The sequence below is a fragment of the Notolabrus celidotus genome, chromosome 7 (genome assembly GCF_009762535.1).
Source record: "Notolabrus celidotus isolate fNotCel1 chromosome 7, fNotCel1.pri, whole genome shotgun sequence".
Lineage (NCBI taxonomy): Eukaryota > Metazoa > Chordata > Actinopteri > Labriformes > Labridae > Notolabrus > Notolabrus celidotus.
In genome coordinates, this window is record NC_048278.1 from 7,717,122 (window position 1) to 7,733,944 (window position 16,823).

At 38.8% G+C, this 16,823-nt stretch overlaps 2 protein-coding genes and 1 long non-coding RNA gene across 5 annotated transcripts; 1 reads left to right on the forward strand and 2 right to left on the reverse strand.

Annotated features, from left to right (window-relative positions):
• Positions 1-934: 934 nt before the first annotated feature.
• Positions 935-6,613, reverse strand: rps15a (ribosomal protein S15a). Of its 2 annotated transcripts, none has more exons than XM_034688127.1 (5): positions 6,490-6,613; positions 5,325-5,462; positions 5,044-5,123; positions 4,605-4,690; positions 935-1,046 (listed from the first exon to the last, which is right to left on the reverse strand). In XM_034688127.1, the coding sequence occupies exons 2-5, from the start codon at positions 5,455-5,457 to the stop codon at positions 953-955; spliced, it is 393 nt and encodes a 130-aa protein (XP_034544018.1). In that variant the 5' UTR covers positions 5,458-5,462; positions 6,490-6,613; the 3' UTR covers positions 935-952. The 2 variants fall into 2 exon arrangements, with proteins under 2 accessions (XP_034544018.1, XP_034544019.1); XM_034688128.1 differs by lacking the exon at positions 6,490-6,613 and adding an exon at positions 6,218-6,448.
• LOC117816043 lies at positions 5,952-12,881 on the forward strand. Its single transcript, XR_004631890.1, has 2 exons — positions 5,952-6,128; positions 12,781-12,881. It is a non-coding gene; the product is annotated as an uncharacterized LOC117816043 (long non-coding RNA).
• Positions 8,363-15,639, reverse strand: notum2 (notum pectinacetylesterase 2). 2 transcript variants are annotated; one of them, XM_034688125.1, is made up of 13 exons: positions 15,601-15,639; positions 15,241-15,479; positions 14,722-15,037; positions 14,478-14,530; positions 13,833-13,928; positions 13,512-13,572; positions 12,724-12,836; positions 12,533-12,635; positions 11,691-11,879; positions 11,452-11,552; positions 9,909-10,056; positions 9,750-9,797; positions 8,363-9,464 (listed from the first exon to the last, which is right to left on the reverse strand). In XM_034688125.1, exons 3-13 carry the CDS (start codon positions 15,033-15,035, stop codon positions 9,161-9,163), a joined length of 1,530 nt encoding a protein of 509 aa, XP_034544016.1. In that variant the 5' UTR covers positions 15,036-15,037; positions 15,241-15,479; positions 15,601-15,639; the 3' UTR covers positions 8,363-9,160. The 2 variants fall into 2 exon arrangements, with proteins under 2 accessions (XP_034544016.1, XP_034544017.1); XM_034688126.1 differs by lacking the exon at positions 15,601-15,639 and adding an exon at positions 15,556-15,582 and having other exon boundaries at positions 15,241-15,282.
• Positions 15,640-16,823: the final 1,184 nt, after the last annotated feature.

Consider the following 16,823-nt stretch of genomic DNA (forward strand, 5'->3'; position numbering starts at 1 on the left):
TCTTGTTTTTGGTTGCATGTAGCTATTCTGTTCTACATTGATGCTTTGTCTTTGTGTTGATTGTTTTCTTTAGGAGGGCCACTCTACAAGCCTGTTAGGGTTATTTTGGCTCCTCCTGCACATTACATGTCTCAAGTTAGTGGTTAGTTTTATTATTGAGTTTGCCCATTATACTGTACCTTGGCTCATGTTATTGAGAAGTAATGTCAGTAATGTTTTTTGTTTTGTTCTTTTAAATGTGCAATACAAAAAATAAATACATAAATAAATAAAACATGTAATACATGACTTAGTCCAGTAATTTGCCACATGAATTTTCTGCTGCTTTAGGGCAGGAGTTCCAAAGGTGTGGGTTGTGAGATATCTTCTAGCAGGTTTTTTTTTTCTTAATCATTTAAAAAATAGTACATTTTACCCATTAAGGTAAATAATACACATAAGTAGTAGCTAAGATATTGAAACCTTGAAAATAGAAAATGTAGAGTATTCTGCCTTTCTTTGTTGCCAGATGACTCCTAAGTTTAGGGTTAATGAAGAGTAAATTATCGAAAGCATCAGTAGCAGCAGGTTAATTCATAATAGCACAGGAAACAGACACATGCTCATATAGGTAGGCTAATTTTCTGCAGACTAGCTAAATGAAACCACATTTAATCAATCACTTTGAGGGACAGTGGGGGTCGTGACTCTTTGGCACCTATATTTTAGGGGTCATGGGCTGAAAAGTTTGGGAACCCCTGCTTTAGGGGACAGACTCTGAGCTGCATCAGGTCTTAACTGAGTTATTACAAGGCCAAAACACAGCAGCACAGACGGGACCAAGACTTGTGTACATGAATGCTGCCAAACCTCAGACAAGAGCCATCTCCCCACAGAAACCTCTTCATATGAAATGAGTCACAGTGGACAAACAGCTTTCACCTGGTTGTTTTTATTTGCAGTTCTTAACATTTTAGAAAAAGAATCCAAGGATTTTGCCTCCCGTGTGTTTCCTCCTGGCCTCTTCGTGGTCCATGATGCCAGCTGAGGTGGTCAGCACAATGTAGCTGTGGAAAATAAATCAACAGGTTAGGACGCAATTTAGACGACAAAAGACAGTGTCACAGGATACCCGTGGGTTTGTGAAATACAAAATCTGAACTCTAATTTCATAGTAAGTTTTTCACAATAAGAGCAGTTCATCAAATATGTATATTTAATTATTTAGATGAGCATGAAAGGACATTTTACATTCAATGCAAAGCAAATTACTTTGATCACAGGCACTGTGAGTACTGCAAACACAATTTGAGATTGAGGGTACCACATCATCCTCAGTACCCTCCTTGATGATGTTCGAGGGGCAGAGAGAGGATGAGACGTAACAGAGAAACTAATAGAATTGAAAATTAACACAAGTACAGAAGTACATTTGGGATTTTAATTTTCAGACAATTAGTGGTGGGAACACCCTTTCCTGAAGCATAAATAAATAAAAAGGACACTGGAAAGATTTCCATTTTTCTTCAAGGAGGACTGTTTCACTGATGCACTGGACTGATCACAAAACAATGCCTCTTCTACATCAGTGTAATGCTGCAGATTCACCAAGTGGTCCTTGGAAACAGCGTTCTTCATTAAGAGGACTGCCTTTCACTTTAATATGCAGGAAAAACTGCAAACTTAGTTTTATTTAATTTAGAATTTAATTGTCAATAATAAGTTGATTATATTACAGCATGTTTTTTGATTTGAGCAGACTGAAGTTGTCACACTACAAGAATTTTGAACTTCAATACATCTGTTCTGATACCACAGAAACTAAACTACTCCTGGGCAACCAGATGGTGAACTTTGTTCTTTTTTAACTTTAACATAAACATTACAGGAAGTTACTGAATACAGACCAACATTTGACACCCTCAGTAGTAATAAAAAACTAAATATATTTTTAAAAGTGTGTATATCCAGAGCAATTGATGTCCTTTGAATTATCAATAATAATCAGAAGAGTCATTTAGTGATGTCTGCTTCTGCAGAGTGTGCTCCGTCTGCATCTTCTAAAGTTCTTAGTTTGGATGTTTCATGGGCGTCCGCTATGTGCAGGTTTTGAGCTCACAGCCGAAAGGACAAACATTTATGGACCGGTTTACATCGCTGTCTCTTTCCTCTGCTTTCAGTGTGTCTGAAACTAAGACCGTGCTAAAAGAACAATCAATACTGCAACATTATCATCATGTGCTCCTTGTCATTGATGCCCGTTACAGAATCAATATGGTAGCAAACACTGAGATAGCTATTTTGAAAGACATCACCTTTGATGCACTGCATGATTGAGGCAATTGGTGGCAGTAATTGGTGACTTCATGAAGAAGCAAATGTCTAAAATAAACTAATAAAATCAGCGTGCCGACTGCATGCAAAGCTGAAAGCGAAGATGTGAGTATTTGGGATTGAATACTGCAGCAGTCGACAAACCTTTTAAAAAAAACATTTTAACAGCCAGTTATTATCCACCTGAGAGTATAACCATCCAGATCAATCAGGTGCATGTCTCCCCTTGATCTCAACCCTTCCTGAGGCCATCAGAAAGGTCTACACATGTGCTCTACTGTAACTAAGATAGAGTGCGTCTGTTGCTCATGTCTGAACTCTACACGCATCGACTGAACATAAATCTACTCCTGTTGCTTTTTTAAGTTTGTAAAAAGGTCCCTATGTAATTCAAAGCTACCTTCTTTTGATCATTTTCAAACGCTATGTCGTATGTGAGTATGCCTGAATGGTATGACCCATCCTGTATTTTAGTGTACAACCTGATAATACATGATCAATGCCTCCACATGCTGTGAATGATGCAAGGAGTGCTTAACAACTAGCAGTTTGATTATCAACGCAGAAAAGTTCAGACATAACGTGGATCTGTGTTAATGAAGTGGATGTTTTGTTGTGTTTGACTGTAATCACAGACTGCAGGCATTTGTATGTAGAGATAAACTGCAGGACTGGAAAATGAGGACCACCAGCTTCACACCACCAAAAGTTTGTATCACGTCATCACTTCAGTCCATCGCCACCTGTTCTGCTGATCATGCAGCTTGTAAGTGAGTGCAGCCTTCACCCAGTGATGGCAGAAAAAAAAAAAGAACGTCAAGTTTTTCTGACATTATTCTGTATTTTTGAAAGTCTGATGAAGGTGAGTGGAGCTCCGTGGTAATTTGCATCCGAAGCGGGAAGGTTAGATCTGATTACAAACCCATGGTTGATGCAAGGTGTGAACACTCATATTTAAAAGATGGTCACTTGTGATCCAAATCACCCAGATGGGATGATTATGTTGAGTGTAAACTGGGCCTCTGTGTGTGTGTGTGTGTGTGTGTGTGTGTGTGTGTGTGTGTGTGTGTGTGTGTGTGTGTGTGTGTGTGTGAGTGAGAGAGAGTGTGTGAGAGATCGCGAAAGACGAGGCTGACAGCAGCATCTCAGGCAGCCACCGATAAGCTTCTAGTGACTGAAGCTTGGACGTACTTTACAGCAGCGAACAAGAGACACAAACTATGAGTAGGTTGAGACTGCACAGATCCAAATAAACAAATAAAATAGTAGCTAATATCACTCAAAGTAGGATAACTGCAAATAGGAGTCATCATGAAGCCAATCATTTCACTAATGACAAACTGAAGACTAACGAGGGAATAAACTAATCTGCAAAAAACTGAAACCAACAAATTTGTTGCTTCATTTTTCAAGATGGAGCGCAAAAAATCCAATAGAAGTTCAGCTTAATACTAAACTTGTACCAATCAATGTGCTTCACAGCACTGCACAAGGACTGACGCCGATAGAAGGACCACATCAGATAGATGGAGAAAAAAAAATCCACACAGAGCCCTGTGTGTACACACACACACACCACCTCACACCGTTGGAATGTGACTGATAATTCAGAGGAAATGTTTATTTTCGGCATACATTGCTGTAAGGTCAAAGCCTCTTTTGCCTTTCAGTACTATTAACAGAAAGTCTAATGTTGGTCAGTGTTAGATGATTTGTTCTGTATGAGCACTGAACAAAGGTTGGAAATCAAATCAAATATAATAAAGCTATCAAATATCGTTTCAGCTGCCAAGGATTTTTTGTTTTTTGGCAGTATTACCAAAAAATGTAGCAATATTGTTTGGTTGTTTATCCAAGATAAAAAATGTTGGTGTTGTGACAACTGTACTCAGGTGTTTGAGAGATACTTTGGCAGTCCATCTAATTAGTGACATTTCTAAAAGTTCACTGAAAATTAACTTGACAATTACAAGGAGACGTGGTAAAATTTGACAACTTATTGAAACATGTTGCAAAGCCTGACTTTTATGGCCTCCTTGAAAAGTAGGAAATTATTTTCTAACATTAATCTGAAATTGAAATATATAAATTATTTTTTTTAAAGCAGCCACGTCAGACCGCTAAGAAATATCCTTGATAACAGATCACTTCAGTACGAACAGCCATATCAGTAAAAGATCAGCAACCAGACTGAAGACCTTGTGAACCAACAAAAATAAATTCTCCCTCCAATTTGTTCATCATTGAATCCCTGACATCCTTTGACTTAAGAAGCAGAACATGATTCTCACCCAAACTGTCTTGAGGGCAGCAGGTTGTTCTGCCACTTCTCCAGGTCCTTCAGCTGGAGGTCAAAACGTGGACTAATCACGCCACACTGGAAGAAATAGGACAAAACGTTTGTTAAGCCTTCACATTTACACATCAGAAAGCAAGCAATAGAAGAATACAGGTAACATATTGTGAGACAACTTCAGTGTCAGAGTGAAAAGTCCCCTATAGAATGATAGGAATCTAAAATGTTCAATATTCAATGTTCAAGTTTATTGTGATAGAATTTAACCACATCACCATCATTAGATAATTTGACTAAGGGTCCCCAGTACTTCAAATTAAAGCATGTGGTAAGAAGTGGTAAATGTTCACATGTAATCTGTGTTTGATATTAAAGTCAAATATATGTTGGAACTTGTTTTGTTGGCATTGAGACAAAAAAAGAAGAGATGTTACCTTGTTCAGTCTTCCTGTGAGATTGACAACGATTTTTCCGGCTCTGTGGTCGTCAATGATCTCAAACTCACCAATGTAACCTGAAAACATGAGACGGATACCATGAACCATGACATTCAGTCATAAACACTGAAAGAAGTGACACTTTATATGTGAATTAGTAGCTCTTTTACAACCTTTGAATACATACAATAACTCTGTAACATGTACACAGAGCAAACATTTTAGTACAGCCTCCCAGTTTGACTTTCACACATTTGAGAGAACATCCAAACACTCACCGTGCTTCATCATGACGGTTAGGAAGCGCACAATCACCTTGGAGCAGGGTCTGATGAGGACCTGGCGTTTCCCACGCTTCTCAGCATTGTTGATGCTTTTCAGAGCATCTGCGAGAACGTTCATGCGCACCATGATGCCTGCAGACAGATTGAGAGACAAATCTCAGATTAGTTTATGTTTTTAAAAGTGTTAAATAATTATACTGTCTCGAGAGGCTCAAGTAGAAAGGGTTAACAGAAAATATATATGTTTGCTTTTCATCTTTTCAATAGTCACAAATCACCCAGCAGTGGCAATAAATCTCTTCTAAATTTACATTAACTGAGAGACAACAAGTCTGACATTGAAGACAAACAGACATTTTCTATAACCTCATTCGAGTCTTGATTTCAAATGGTCTCATACATTCACATTACTTCATATGGTGTGCAAGCTCTTTCCTGCGGTTTCACAGAAACAAAATAATATATTAATTCAACACCAGCCTTCACTTTTTACAAGTATGATCATAAAGCCACATGTCAACCCACTTTCACATACAAAGGGAGGTTTTGACTGTAACAGGCTTCACCTCGTACCAATACCTTGCTAGCTAGCCCTTAGCATTTCACAGCGGACTAATTTCAACAAAGTGCCTAGCTTATTCATAATAATCGAACCAACGCTGGCCCCAATAATCCGAAGCTGGACCAGGTTGAATCAGCAGTTCAGCAACACTGAGACTGGCACCAAAGCATGCTCCTTACTGAGCACCCAGAGAACTACTCAGCCTAGCATACTGAGCTAGCACGGCATCTCTACAGGTAAGATAACACAATGCTCAGCACACTTTCCACCAGGTATTAAAAAAAGTATGCGTCGATAACAACACGCATGTAAAACTGTAACTTACATTAATGTGTGTGACGCGTGTGAAACGTATTGTTGGTCGTAAAGCTAAAAGTTATCGAGGCGCCGTGAAAGCGCCGAACGTCAGGGCCGGGCAGGAGTGCAAGAGGACTAACTCAAAATGTTCCTAATTCTACCAACTGATCGAGACGATAATTAAATCAAACCACTACTATACACCTTCGCTTCCAGGTGGTCACAAAAATAACACATTTAACGTTACGATGCTTTAGATATTTGATAGATTGAAGTTAGCAGTGTAGAAAAGCACCTTACCGGTTCTGCAATATGGCGGAAAGAGGAAGTAGAAAAATTTTGCAGTGCATTATGGGAAAAAATCCAAGAGTATTTCAGATGGAGATTGCCCACACGATCATGAATTACTTCTTTTCTTACATCACTGAAGTAAAAACTGTGCATTCGCCGACCTCGACACAATATGATAGATTTAATACATAAAAAAACGTTTATTTTTATTTTTTATTTTACCTTTATTTTACCAGGAATAGTCCTATTGAGATGCAAATTATTGTTTACAAGGGAGCCCTGGCCAAAACAGCAGCATAAAAAGTTTCACAAAGATAACAAGACAAAACATATATTCCGGTGTTGTGTTTAAAACGAGTTTAAGCAAAGGTTTGCATTTTCTTTTACATTTACGAGCTCATAACACCATTCAACTGTAAATGAAATATTCCCATATTATATTTAGCGTAAAACTACTCTCACTGCAAATAGAGACAGGTTTGTGACTGCAATATAACAACCACAAAATAAATTGAGTAAGGAAATTACTTGCTGTCATAAAAGTGTGCAAGTAAACTTTATCAAATGGTACTAAAATATAGCCTTCAGGTGTCTAGAAAAAAAAAATTATCATTTAGAATATCTTAGTTTATGTATCAAACACAGAATATTTACTTTTTTTAAAAATATCGTTCTTTTATAAATTTTTTTTTTTTTTAACTGTCATCTTTATAATGTTGCAAATGTGTTTAATCATTACACAGTAGTGAAATTGTATCACTATTCTCAATACACAAAGCTGTTCGCCTTTTTTTAAATTGTCGGTGTTTTAAATAAAGTTAATAAAAAACAGACTGGGGACAGTATGAGTAGGCTTATAAGCAAATTTTTTGACAGCGCCACCAATGGTTGTGGATGACTCATTGCATGCAAGGATAAGCCTCATGGATTTTTCTTGAACATATGAGTTTTTATTCAAAGCTGTTTTTAATCAGTGAGTAAAATCAAGTACTTGCTGGTGACCCTGCAAGCTGTAGTGTTTTTGGCATTATGCATTTTGAAAGGACATACATTGCAATGTCCTTATAAAATAGATATCAGGGGTAGCCTTGCAATAACAGAGTCAAGTCATTCTTCCACATTTGTTGGAGCTATGACCGCTTTCCTGTCACCTTGATGGTCTTGAATTTGCATGCAGGCTCCAGGGTATTAAGGCTCAGCAGCAGAATATGTCCAAATTGCCTTTGAAAATGTATTTTTGCTGAGCAGTGGCATGTACTTTACTTACCCCCAATGTGAATGTGCATATTTTAACATGCACAAGATTAAAATGTGAAAAAAAACAGAAATAGGTATACATTCCTGCACTTCCAGGAGAGCTTCTTACCAAATAACTTCCCTGTACTTTGATACTTGTGAATAGCAATGCAGTACTTGTAATTTTGATAATTTAATTCCTCTTTTAATCTACATTGAAATAATAAAACACAGCAGATGAGTAATGAAGATATACAGATTGCACATGGTCTTCAGACTGATACGTTTCCTGCTAGAGGCTTTGATTGATATTGAGTTTTAAAGAGAGCTGAGCATGTTAAGGACATGCTTCATGCATCTTTTAATTGCATCTTCCATTAACTTTTGAACCAAAAAGTACTGAAGTTGGATCCAGTTAATATCTTTATCAACTGTCTCAATTCGGTCTCAGGTACATTTCTGGTCAAACCCCCATCAGCTGAAACCATGACTAAAGTATTTAATTGAAAATAAAACACAGTAATAACTATGAATAGCTTGAACACAGTGAATCAATAAATTACTTTTAAATGTTGAAACCAGAAGTGTAGAGGCATAGTCTGTTATACTGTATGTCTGTGTATTTCACTGCTTACACACAAGGTCGTGTCTTTTAAAGAATTTTTATTTTATTGCAATTCACATTTCAAATGGGCAAACCCCTGCTGTTCAACACTCAAAAACATTGTGATCTCATCAAACTTCTCTCTTACATGCACATAAAATATGTTCTATATATTATTTCATATATATATATTTGTATAAGTTAGCATGGCATCAGGAGCTACAGACTAAGAATATCACAACAAGTGTCAGTGGAGCTGTGTGTGCAAAATGATTATCAACTTATTCTGAGTACAGTTTTTAAATGCTCCTGTTCATTTTGTTTTTATATACAAATCAGGATCTGAATTCTTAAAACCATCATGAACAACTTCTATTGTGGGAAAGTAATGACTGTAGGCAGAAAGTAACTCTGAACTGAAAGTTAATAACAGCACTTACAAATGCAGTATATAGAGTGCAAATGTTTCTCAGTAAGAACAGCATTGAACTCTACTGCAATTTCAGGTGTTTGGGTTTTTTGTAGAGGGATCTGGATTAAGGTGTCCGGTGGGAGGCAAAGTGTTTCTGCTAAAAATAAAGGTTTTCTTCCAGTACAGTTAGCATTTTCTTCTGTGTCCAGTAGAGGGACAGCTAAACCACTGTAACTCAAACACAGTAACACACCCATCAGTCAAGTTACCAATTTAACAGAAACATGAAGCATGATGGAATACTGAGCAGCATGAGACACAGTTGTAAGATTTCTGTTCTATTTGTGTGGTTATATCAACATTTCAACACATTTCCCCACATTAAGCCTTTGCTTTTTTCTCTCTCCAGAAGCAAACCATGTTAACACTTAGCCACCATTGCTGACCATGCTGGGCAGAGAATCTTCACCTCCTTGGGGATCTAGCCCTAGTTTCTGGAGATCAAGACCCATAGCTACCAGCATTTCAAGCAGGGTGAGCTCTTGCTGTGTGGCCTGGTCCACCAAGGCTGGGCAAGTAGGGTTGCACTGGGGCCACTGGCAGGAGTCCAATAGGTGAAAAGGACAACCTTTAGCAGGGGTTCTGTTGTTGCGGGTTGCCTCTAGATTCCTGTCCCAGCAGTGTAAGGCACGTGGCAGGGAGTTGCCTTTAACTTGGAAACTCTTCCAGTTACTGAAACAATGAAGAGACAGAGTGAAAATAAACAAATAAAAAGATAGAGCAAGTCAGGAACAATTTTGAAGCAAATAAGGAGGTCATAAATAAATAGAAGGCATTTTAATTGTCAAGGGTCAACCTGAAATATAAAGCCAAAATTTGCTTTCTTTTGGCCACCTGAGGCTAGTTGTAGTTGGGGTGCAGGTGGTGATTACCCACTCAGGTCCCAATATTATAGCCAGACTGTATAGAAGAATTCATTGTGTTTATAACCAGTTTGTCTTAGAGCGTCATTCTTACCTCCTTGTAATCAGTGTGTGGGAGAGGCAGGAAGGAGCAAAAACAGCCCTAGAAATAACCATACAAAAATATTACAGTTAATGCTGATGGTTTCTATTTATCTACGTATAATTTTTCATGGTCAAAGCTAATCTTTGAAACAGGGTATTTGAAACTTACGTGACATCTCTAAGTGAGTTCTTGAGCAACCTGCCCAGGTTTCGTATGTACAGCCACTGCTCCTCGGACAGACTCTGCCCCCCCAAGTAAATGTTTTCCACTCTCAGCTGCTCCTCATCAAACAACCACTGCACAACAAACAGAGGAGCTGCAGGGAAAAACAGGGAACACTATTTGAGTTGCTATAATCAGTGCACTCATATTAATGTTGGGTGAGATCAAACAAACAATGATATTGCTTATTCACATCTAAAGTCAGATTATTTAAATGTGTTTGATTCCTGGACCATGTCTGGGAAATTATCTCAAGGGAGAGGGGCCTCATAATTTAGGTTTTGTCTCCCATAGTAGTTCTGGAGACTTTAGATACCACAGGTATTCAACATTGATGGATGCCACGATGATGCCATTTAGAGCAGCTTTACCATTCACTTTTATGTCATTTAGGTTTTTGGGCCAAGTTTTAATTGCTGATTTTTGAAATGATCGTTGATAAGTAAACTGAGTATCATCAGCATAACAATGGCTTTTTACGGAGTGTTTCCTATTGATATTACCGTTTTGATATTGATATTAGTCACTTTGTGACTAACTTTTGCTTTGACATTGGACTTCAACATGTTTATTTGAGGGCTGATAAATCTTATGAATAAAACCTAAACCACCATAGCCTGTTTAAGTTATAACTGCTAAGAAGTGTAGTCTCTATGGCAGTATGTGAATCCACCATTTGGATCTTGTGATTCAGGACAAGCACAAAAAGAAGTCTTCTTTCTGGAACTTTCATCAGTGCCGTCTCAGTGCTTTGGGGGCTTTAAAATCTTAAATAAATAGTTGCTTTGATCTTCAATTTAAAATGGGACACTAGTGGTAAAAAGGTCAGTTCAACTGTACCAAAGTACAGTTTCTAATGTCTCTGTAATTTTATTGCATACCCTGCATGTATGTTTATGTCTGGGATGCATCACTTGAGTGTTAATATTAATTTTGTTGTATTCCAACAAGGACAATAAAGGCCTCTTATTCTGATTCTGATTCTAGTCTTGAGACTATTTTTACAATACATGTTGCATTGCTAGTGTGGGGGGTACAGTGTTTTGCCCACGGACACTTGTAAACTTGATGGACATGTAAATGATGCAGCGTTGGGATAAAAACGCCTAACCTTCCAAATGAGAGACAACCATCTCTTCCACTAAAACATAATTGCAGTAATGGACATCATTGTTTTGGTTTACCAGCAAAAACAACTCTACTGCTTTGATTCCATCTCATGGTTCTTACCAGCATGATTGCAAGATGAAGCCAGCTCTTGTGTTAACTGGTGAATATATTTTGGCATTTGGTTCAAGACCTGCATGTACATATTTCTCTCAGGAGTTGATAAGGAACAAAACTGTCAAAAGGACTCTTGTTCTACTGATAAGAAATACTGGACTGACATTGATCAGGTGACAAGAAACACAGCGGGTCAAACTCTTTTGAAACAGCTTACATGGTGATTCCAATATCACAAACAATACAGGCACAAGATGGTACTCACAGGACAAGGTAGAGTACAGTTTGTGGCCAAAGAAGCACTGCCACTCCTCCCCTCTCTTATAGAGCTGCCGACATCTATCAGGCACAACCCCATTCCACAGCCTGAGAAAACAACTCTGTCACTGTCCATACACAGATTTATTCTTCAAACACTTCAAACCTTCACAGAATTAAAGTTTTAATCCAGCCATGAAAATACATATAATCTGTAATGGTTGACAAAAATCTGCATAGCTTTACCTGAGTCCTATCTTGATAGCATCTTCAGGTGAGCAGGAAACAGTCTCAGGGCAATTGGGAGATCTTTGCTGTTGGCTCTCTAGAAACCATCCAGAGTCAACGAGGCCTCGGACTTGAGTCTCTGCACCAAGTTGTGCCAGCTGACTGGCAACGCTGTCAAGGTTGAGCAAAACACCTGTTCCACCAGCGCTACAAGGGGGCAAGAAAACCAAGTCAAAGTTTGGTGGTGAGAGTGCCATGTTTAGTAGAGGTATCAAAGTGCATGCCTGCTAAAAGCTGGACAGTAAACAGGAAATAAATCATATTTATATTGCACTTTCTCTAGTCCCCAGACCAATTAAAGTTCTTTTATATTACATGTCACATCCATCAATTCACATCACATTCATACCCTGATGGCAAGCGCTGCTTTGTAAAGCACCCATCATTAATAGCTAATCCTGTGTACACACTGATGGCACAGCCACCAGGGGCAGTTAGGGAATTATAGAAACATCTCAAACCTCTTCAACCAAGCCGGAAACAGGTCTAAGTTTACAATACAGTCAAACATTAAGATACTTTGCAGTCAATGGATCCATTTTTAGGACAAGAGTATGTCCAAATAACCATGTTGCTAACCTGGGAGGAATGTTCTACATTAATAGGCATCATGTCATTGTTAACAGTTGACTGTAAATGTCTTTATTGTTGACACCAGAATGCACCCAAAATAGGACCTCCTTTGTGTAATGTCAGGCTTGGAGATGGTCCAGATGGAAGAAGGGGCACAGGCTAGGGACCAAAAGCTGAAGTCAGCACATACAGGGGCAGCAATAAAACTAAAGTTGATAAAAACTCACCTTGTGCCAGACAGCATGAGGACTTTGGCCAGCTTGATTCCTTTTGGAATGAGGTCTTTGATGACCTCCTGGATGATCAGTGATCCCATGAAGGCATACTCAGCTGATAAATAAAACACACACACATCATACAATTTTGTACAATCAAAACAAAACAGGTAGTCAGATTAGCATATTCACATTAATCTTACTTGCATTGATGTTTCTCTCTCTTTCTTTTTCTCTGCCCTGTCGTTGTCTGGGAGGAGGAGTGGGAGCAGGACCAGTGCCGCTCCAGACATCACTGGAACAGTACGGGATGAATCTGCAGGAAAGAGACAATCACAATAGTCACACTAACTCAAAGTCAGCTGGTTTCTTCTGTTGTGTGTCAAAAAATGACAGACTTGTACATTATAAGCTCCTGACAATATCAGACCAAGGTGAGTGTGTGAAATATAGAAAGGACGCATTTTCTACTTATAAACTCAATATTGTGACATTTTATTATTTCTTTAGAAAGTAGTCCTCTTAGGAGTGCTGATGTTATGAGTTTTACAGACTACAAACCTTAATATTAGTCTATTCCCACCATTTTCAAAAACCTTCTTCAGACTGGATAAATAATTGGCAGACAGAATTAGTCCAAAGAGGTCAGGGTGCAATAAGCAGCTTAAGAGCCAGATATCTGCCTCAGTTAGTGGATAGCAAAACAGACCTTAAAGAAAGGTTGAAAATCAGACCGAAGCTGTATGACCATATTATATGTATACACCAATTAAAGCAGCTTTAAGTGAAAGAAAGAAATTAAATAGCACAGACAAGCCAAACCCTGTGTTCTACCATTTCTGATGATATTAAATGTCTAAAACTGTGTTCATCATTGTGTTAACGGATAGGGACATCTATGTCTTGCAAATGTTGAAAAGCAAGGACTTTCTGCGTGAGGCGCCCAAAGTAAACACAATAGGACAAACCACGAGGATACACAAGAACTTACACAATGTTTGCGTTATGCCAATGTGGGTTCTCCTCTGCTTGAGAGGACAAAATTCCAGTTCCTGTAAATCAAGTAGTCAGAGATCAGACAGATGTCCTTTGGTGTCAACTCTATATAACATATAACATACTGTATAACACATAAGACATAACATATAACGTGTTACATGTAACATGTTACATATAACATATAACATGTAACATGTAACATATAACATATAACATATAACATATAACACATAACGTGACTGTATGAGTGCTAACATGTGAGGCTGCTCTGAGCAACAAATGCATGTGTGACATGGGCGTCTGTCTGACCTACCTCTTTTTGTTTGGGGCCAGCCTGATGAGCTCATTAGTCGGGGTATATTTTGGTACCTGGAATCACAGGTCTCTTTGCTGTAACAACACCAGCCACCTAAAAATAATGGCAGCTAATATTAGTCTTTCACATCAGGCACAGTAGGGGGGTCCCTTGTTAGCACATCATAGAAGACCGTGAGGAATGGAGCGAGACAGGAATGCACCTGCCGCATGGTTTACTAAGCACACTACATGATAAGACTTAGTCAGAACATAAAAACAATTTCTTTTAATTGCACTTGTTTGATGATTGACTTTCAATTTGGGAAAAATCTCCTCTGAATCCAACAAGTTTAGGACAAACTTATGAGGAGAGCTAAAGTCATTTTGAAGGCTTTCTGGTGTCTCAGATTAATGTGTCCATTAATGAAAGCCCTGTTAGAGAATTAAATCCAGCTGACCTGGTCAAATATTTTGGCTCTGTTCATGCACACCTTTTCTATGTTCTCCCATTCCAAGTCTATCAGTGTGACGGGAAGCATCCAAAAAAGGAGATAAACAGAAGATGACAGTACAAGATGACATCCCCATCAAAATTCCAAAGGGGGCATCACAAGCTGACCTTTGGGGACTAAATTAACCAGTTGAGGTTTTAAATACTCACCTTCCAGAAATAACAGCCATCGGCGGCTTCCTCTGAACTCCTTTAGGTAAAACCTGCAGAACCACAAATAAACAGGAAGGAGGAGATGGTGAAAATAAGAATCCATGTATGGACACTCTGGTGCAATGTAGCAGATTACACATGGTTAAAAAATAATTTGTTTCATTCATCCAGAGAGTTTTAAAGAAACAAGAAAGATAAATTATAATTTTAAATCTAGCATATAACATCAAGAAAATCTCACCCAGCTGCAGTTCCATCATTACATGTAACCTGGGTGTTCTTTAGGAAGTGCAGCCTCATCTCGTCGGTCTGTTGTCCAGCTGCACGAGCTCCTGCAGTACCTTCCCGTCCCGCTTCGGCTGAGCCTCCAGTACCTCTCGTGTTTTCAGTGCTTCCAGGAGTCAAATCAACCACAGGGGAGGACTGGACAACATCACCTCCTTGATTCCCACCAGACTTCTTGTTGGACTTTGCACCAGCTTTAGTGTTACGGTTGTTCTGACACCAGATTCCCACAAGCAAAAGCAAGAAAACTGCCTGGCCCAGCAACTTCATGTCTACAAAGAAATAGGCACTAATTAATGAATGAATCAATAATATTTATAAAGCAGTCAGCGTATCATTACTAATGGATTATGAAAAAATGCATTAACTTAAACCAGATCTTCTACATCATCTCTTTGTCATCAAATGTAACTGTCCATAACTTGTTGTCCTTATCAAATCCATCACCCCAACCTCAACCTGCAAATGAACTTACCTTAACCAGAGGAATAACTTTGAAGACTGTTGCTGATAGACTCTGGGGTCAGTCAAACATGAGAGAGGAGGATGCAAGTCATGAGTAGTGATCAAGCCTTGACAAGGTTTTGATGAAGCCTGAAAATCAGCGGTGAGCTTTATAGTGCCACCATATGGATCAGATTTCCTCCCATTTACCCTTGCAGCTCCTGCCAGGGCCTGGGATAAACTGCTGACAACACCGTGCGAGGGGAGGTGCTTGATGGAAAGCGGTGGGGAGAAAAGATAACATACGTGTCTCTTCAACATATTTGAAATCTTTGCTCACACCCACCAACAACCTCTCTCTCATCTGACCATGACACCAGAACGAGCTCACCTTCCCCCAATTGTTTCTCTTCTTTCACCTCCCTCCATCCATGTCTGGTTGTCCATGTTATGATTTAAACATCTACATGGTCAGCATAAGTGCACAACCTCTTTGCATGGCATGTGACCCTGAGGTCATTGGAGCACACACCTCAAACACTTTCTGTCACGGGAATGAATAGCACCTTAAGGTTCCCACATGTTCAACAACAAACTGGGCACTCTAAGATGTTGGACATTCCAGTTTGCTGTAGCACCAAGAACATATGCACAGTTACCAAAAACAGCTTTAATTCATGTGTTTGTCTCCTGGAGAACTGTAACTACATACAAAGTAATTAGATATTCCTTGTTTTAGATGCTACACAGAAAATGAAAAAAAGACCCCCTTTTGATGATCTTTTTTGAATAATCCTCTCAGGATAATACATGCTTAACTATCATGCATTAACATGATGTGAATGCATTTGCAAATAGAGAGAAGGCGCCGGAAATAGAAGCAATCTGACAATATAATCCTATAGCAACATAACTAGGAGCTGGTTTAAGGCAAACCTGAGTCAGCTGTAACTATTAGCTTAGTCATTAAGGGACATTGAAGTCTGCTGGGAGAGTAGAGACGGGGTCTGCCTCTGGGACTAAAGTTGAAACACATAAAATGTGAATCAAATCAGATTTTGGTGTTTTTTAAATCATTTTAACCCTTTATTTAATTGAAAAGAGTGCAAATACAACACATCAGATGTTGAAACTGATAATGTATGACAAGGGTGTTCCAGAGAGACTAAGTGTCTCAGAAGTATTTATGTATTTCATTATCTATAGTATGTAATATCATGAAAAGATTCAGAGATTCTGCAGAAATGTATGTTCAAAAGGGACAAGGCTGGAAACCAGGGCTAGATGCCAATCATTATCTTCACTGCATCCACAAAAGGAGGTTTAAACTATACCACACAAAGAGGAAACCTTATATAGACATGATCCAGAAAAGCCAGTGACTTCTTTGGGACCAAGCCTATTAAGAAGGACTGAGGCAATGGGACCATCTGCCTTGTTATCAGCGCATAATTCAAAAGCCAGCATCTGGGAAGGTAAAGTGAAGCATAAGGGCCTATGGCATGGGTAGCTTACACATCTAGGAAGGCATCGTTACTGCTAAACAATATATGCAGGTTTTACAGCAACATATGCTGCCATCCAGATAATGTCCTTCCAGGGTAGACCCTTTCA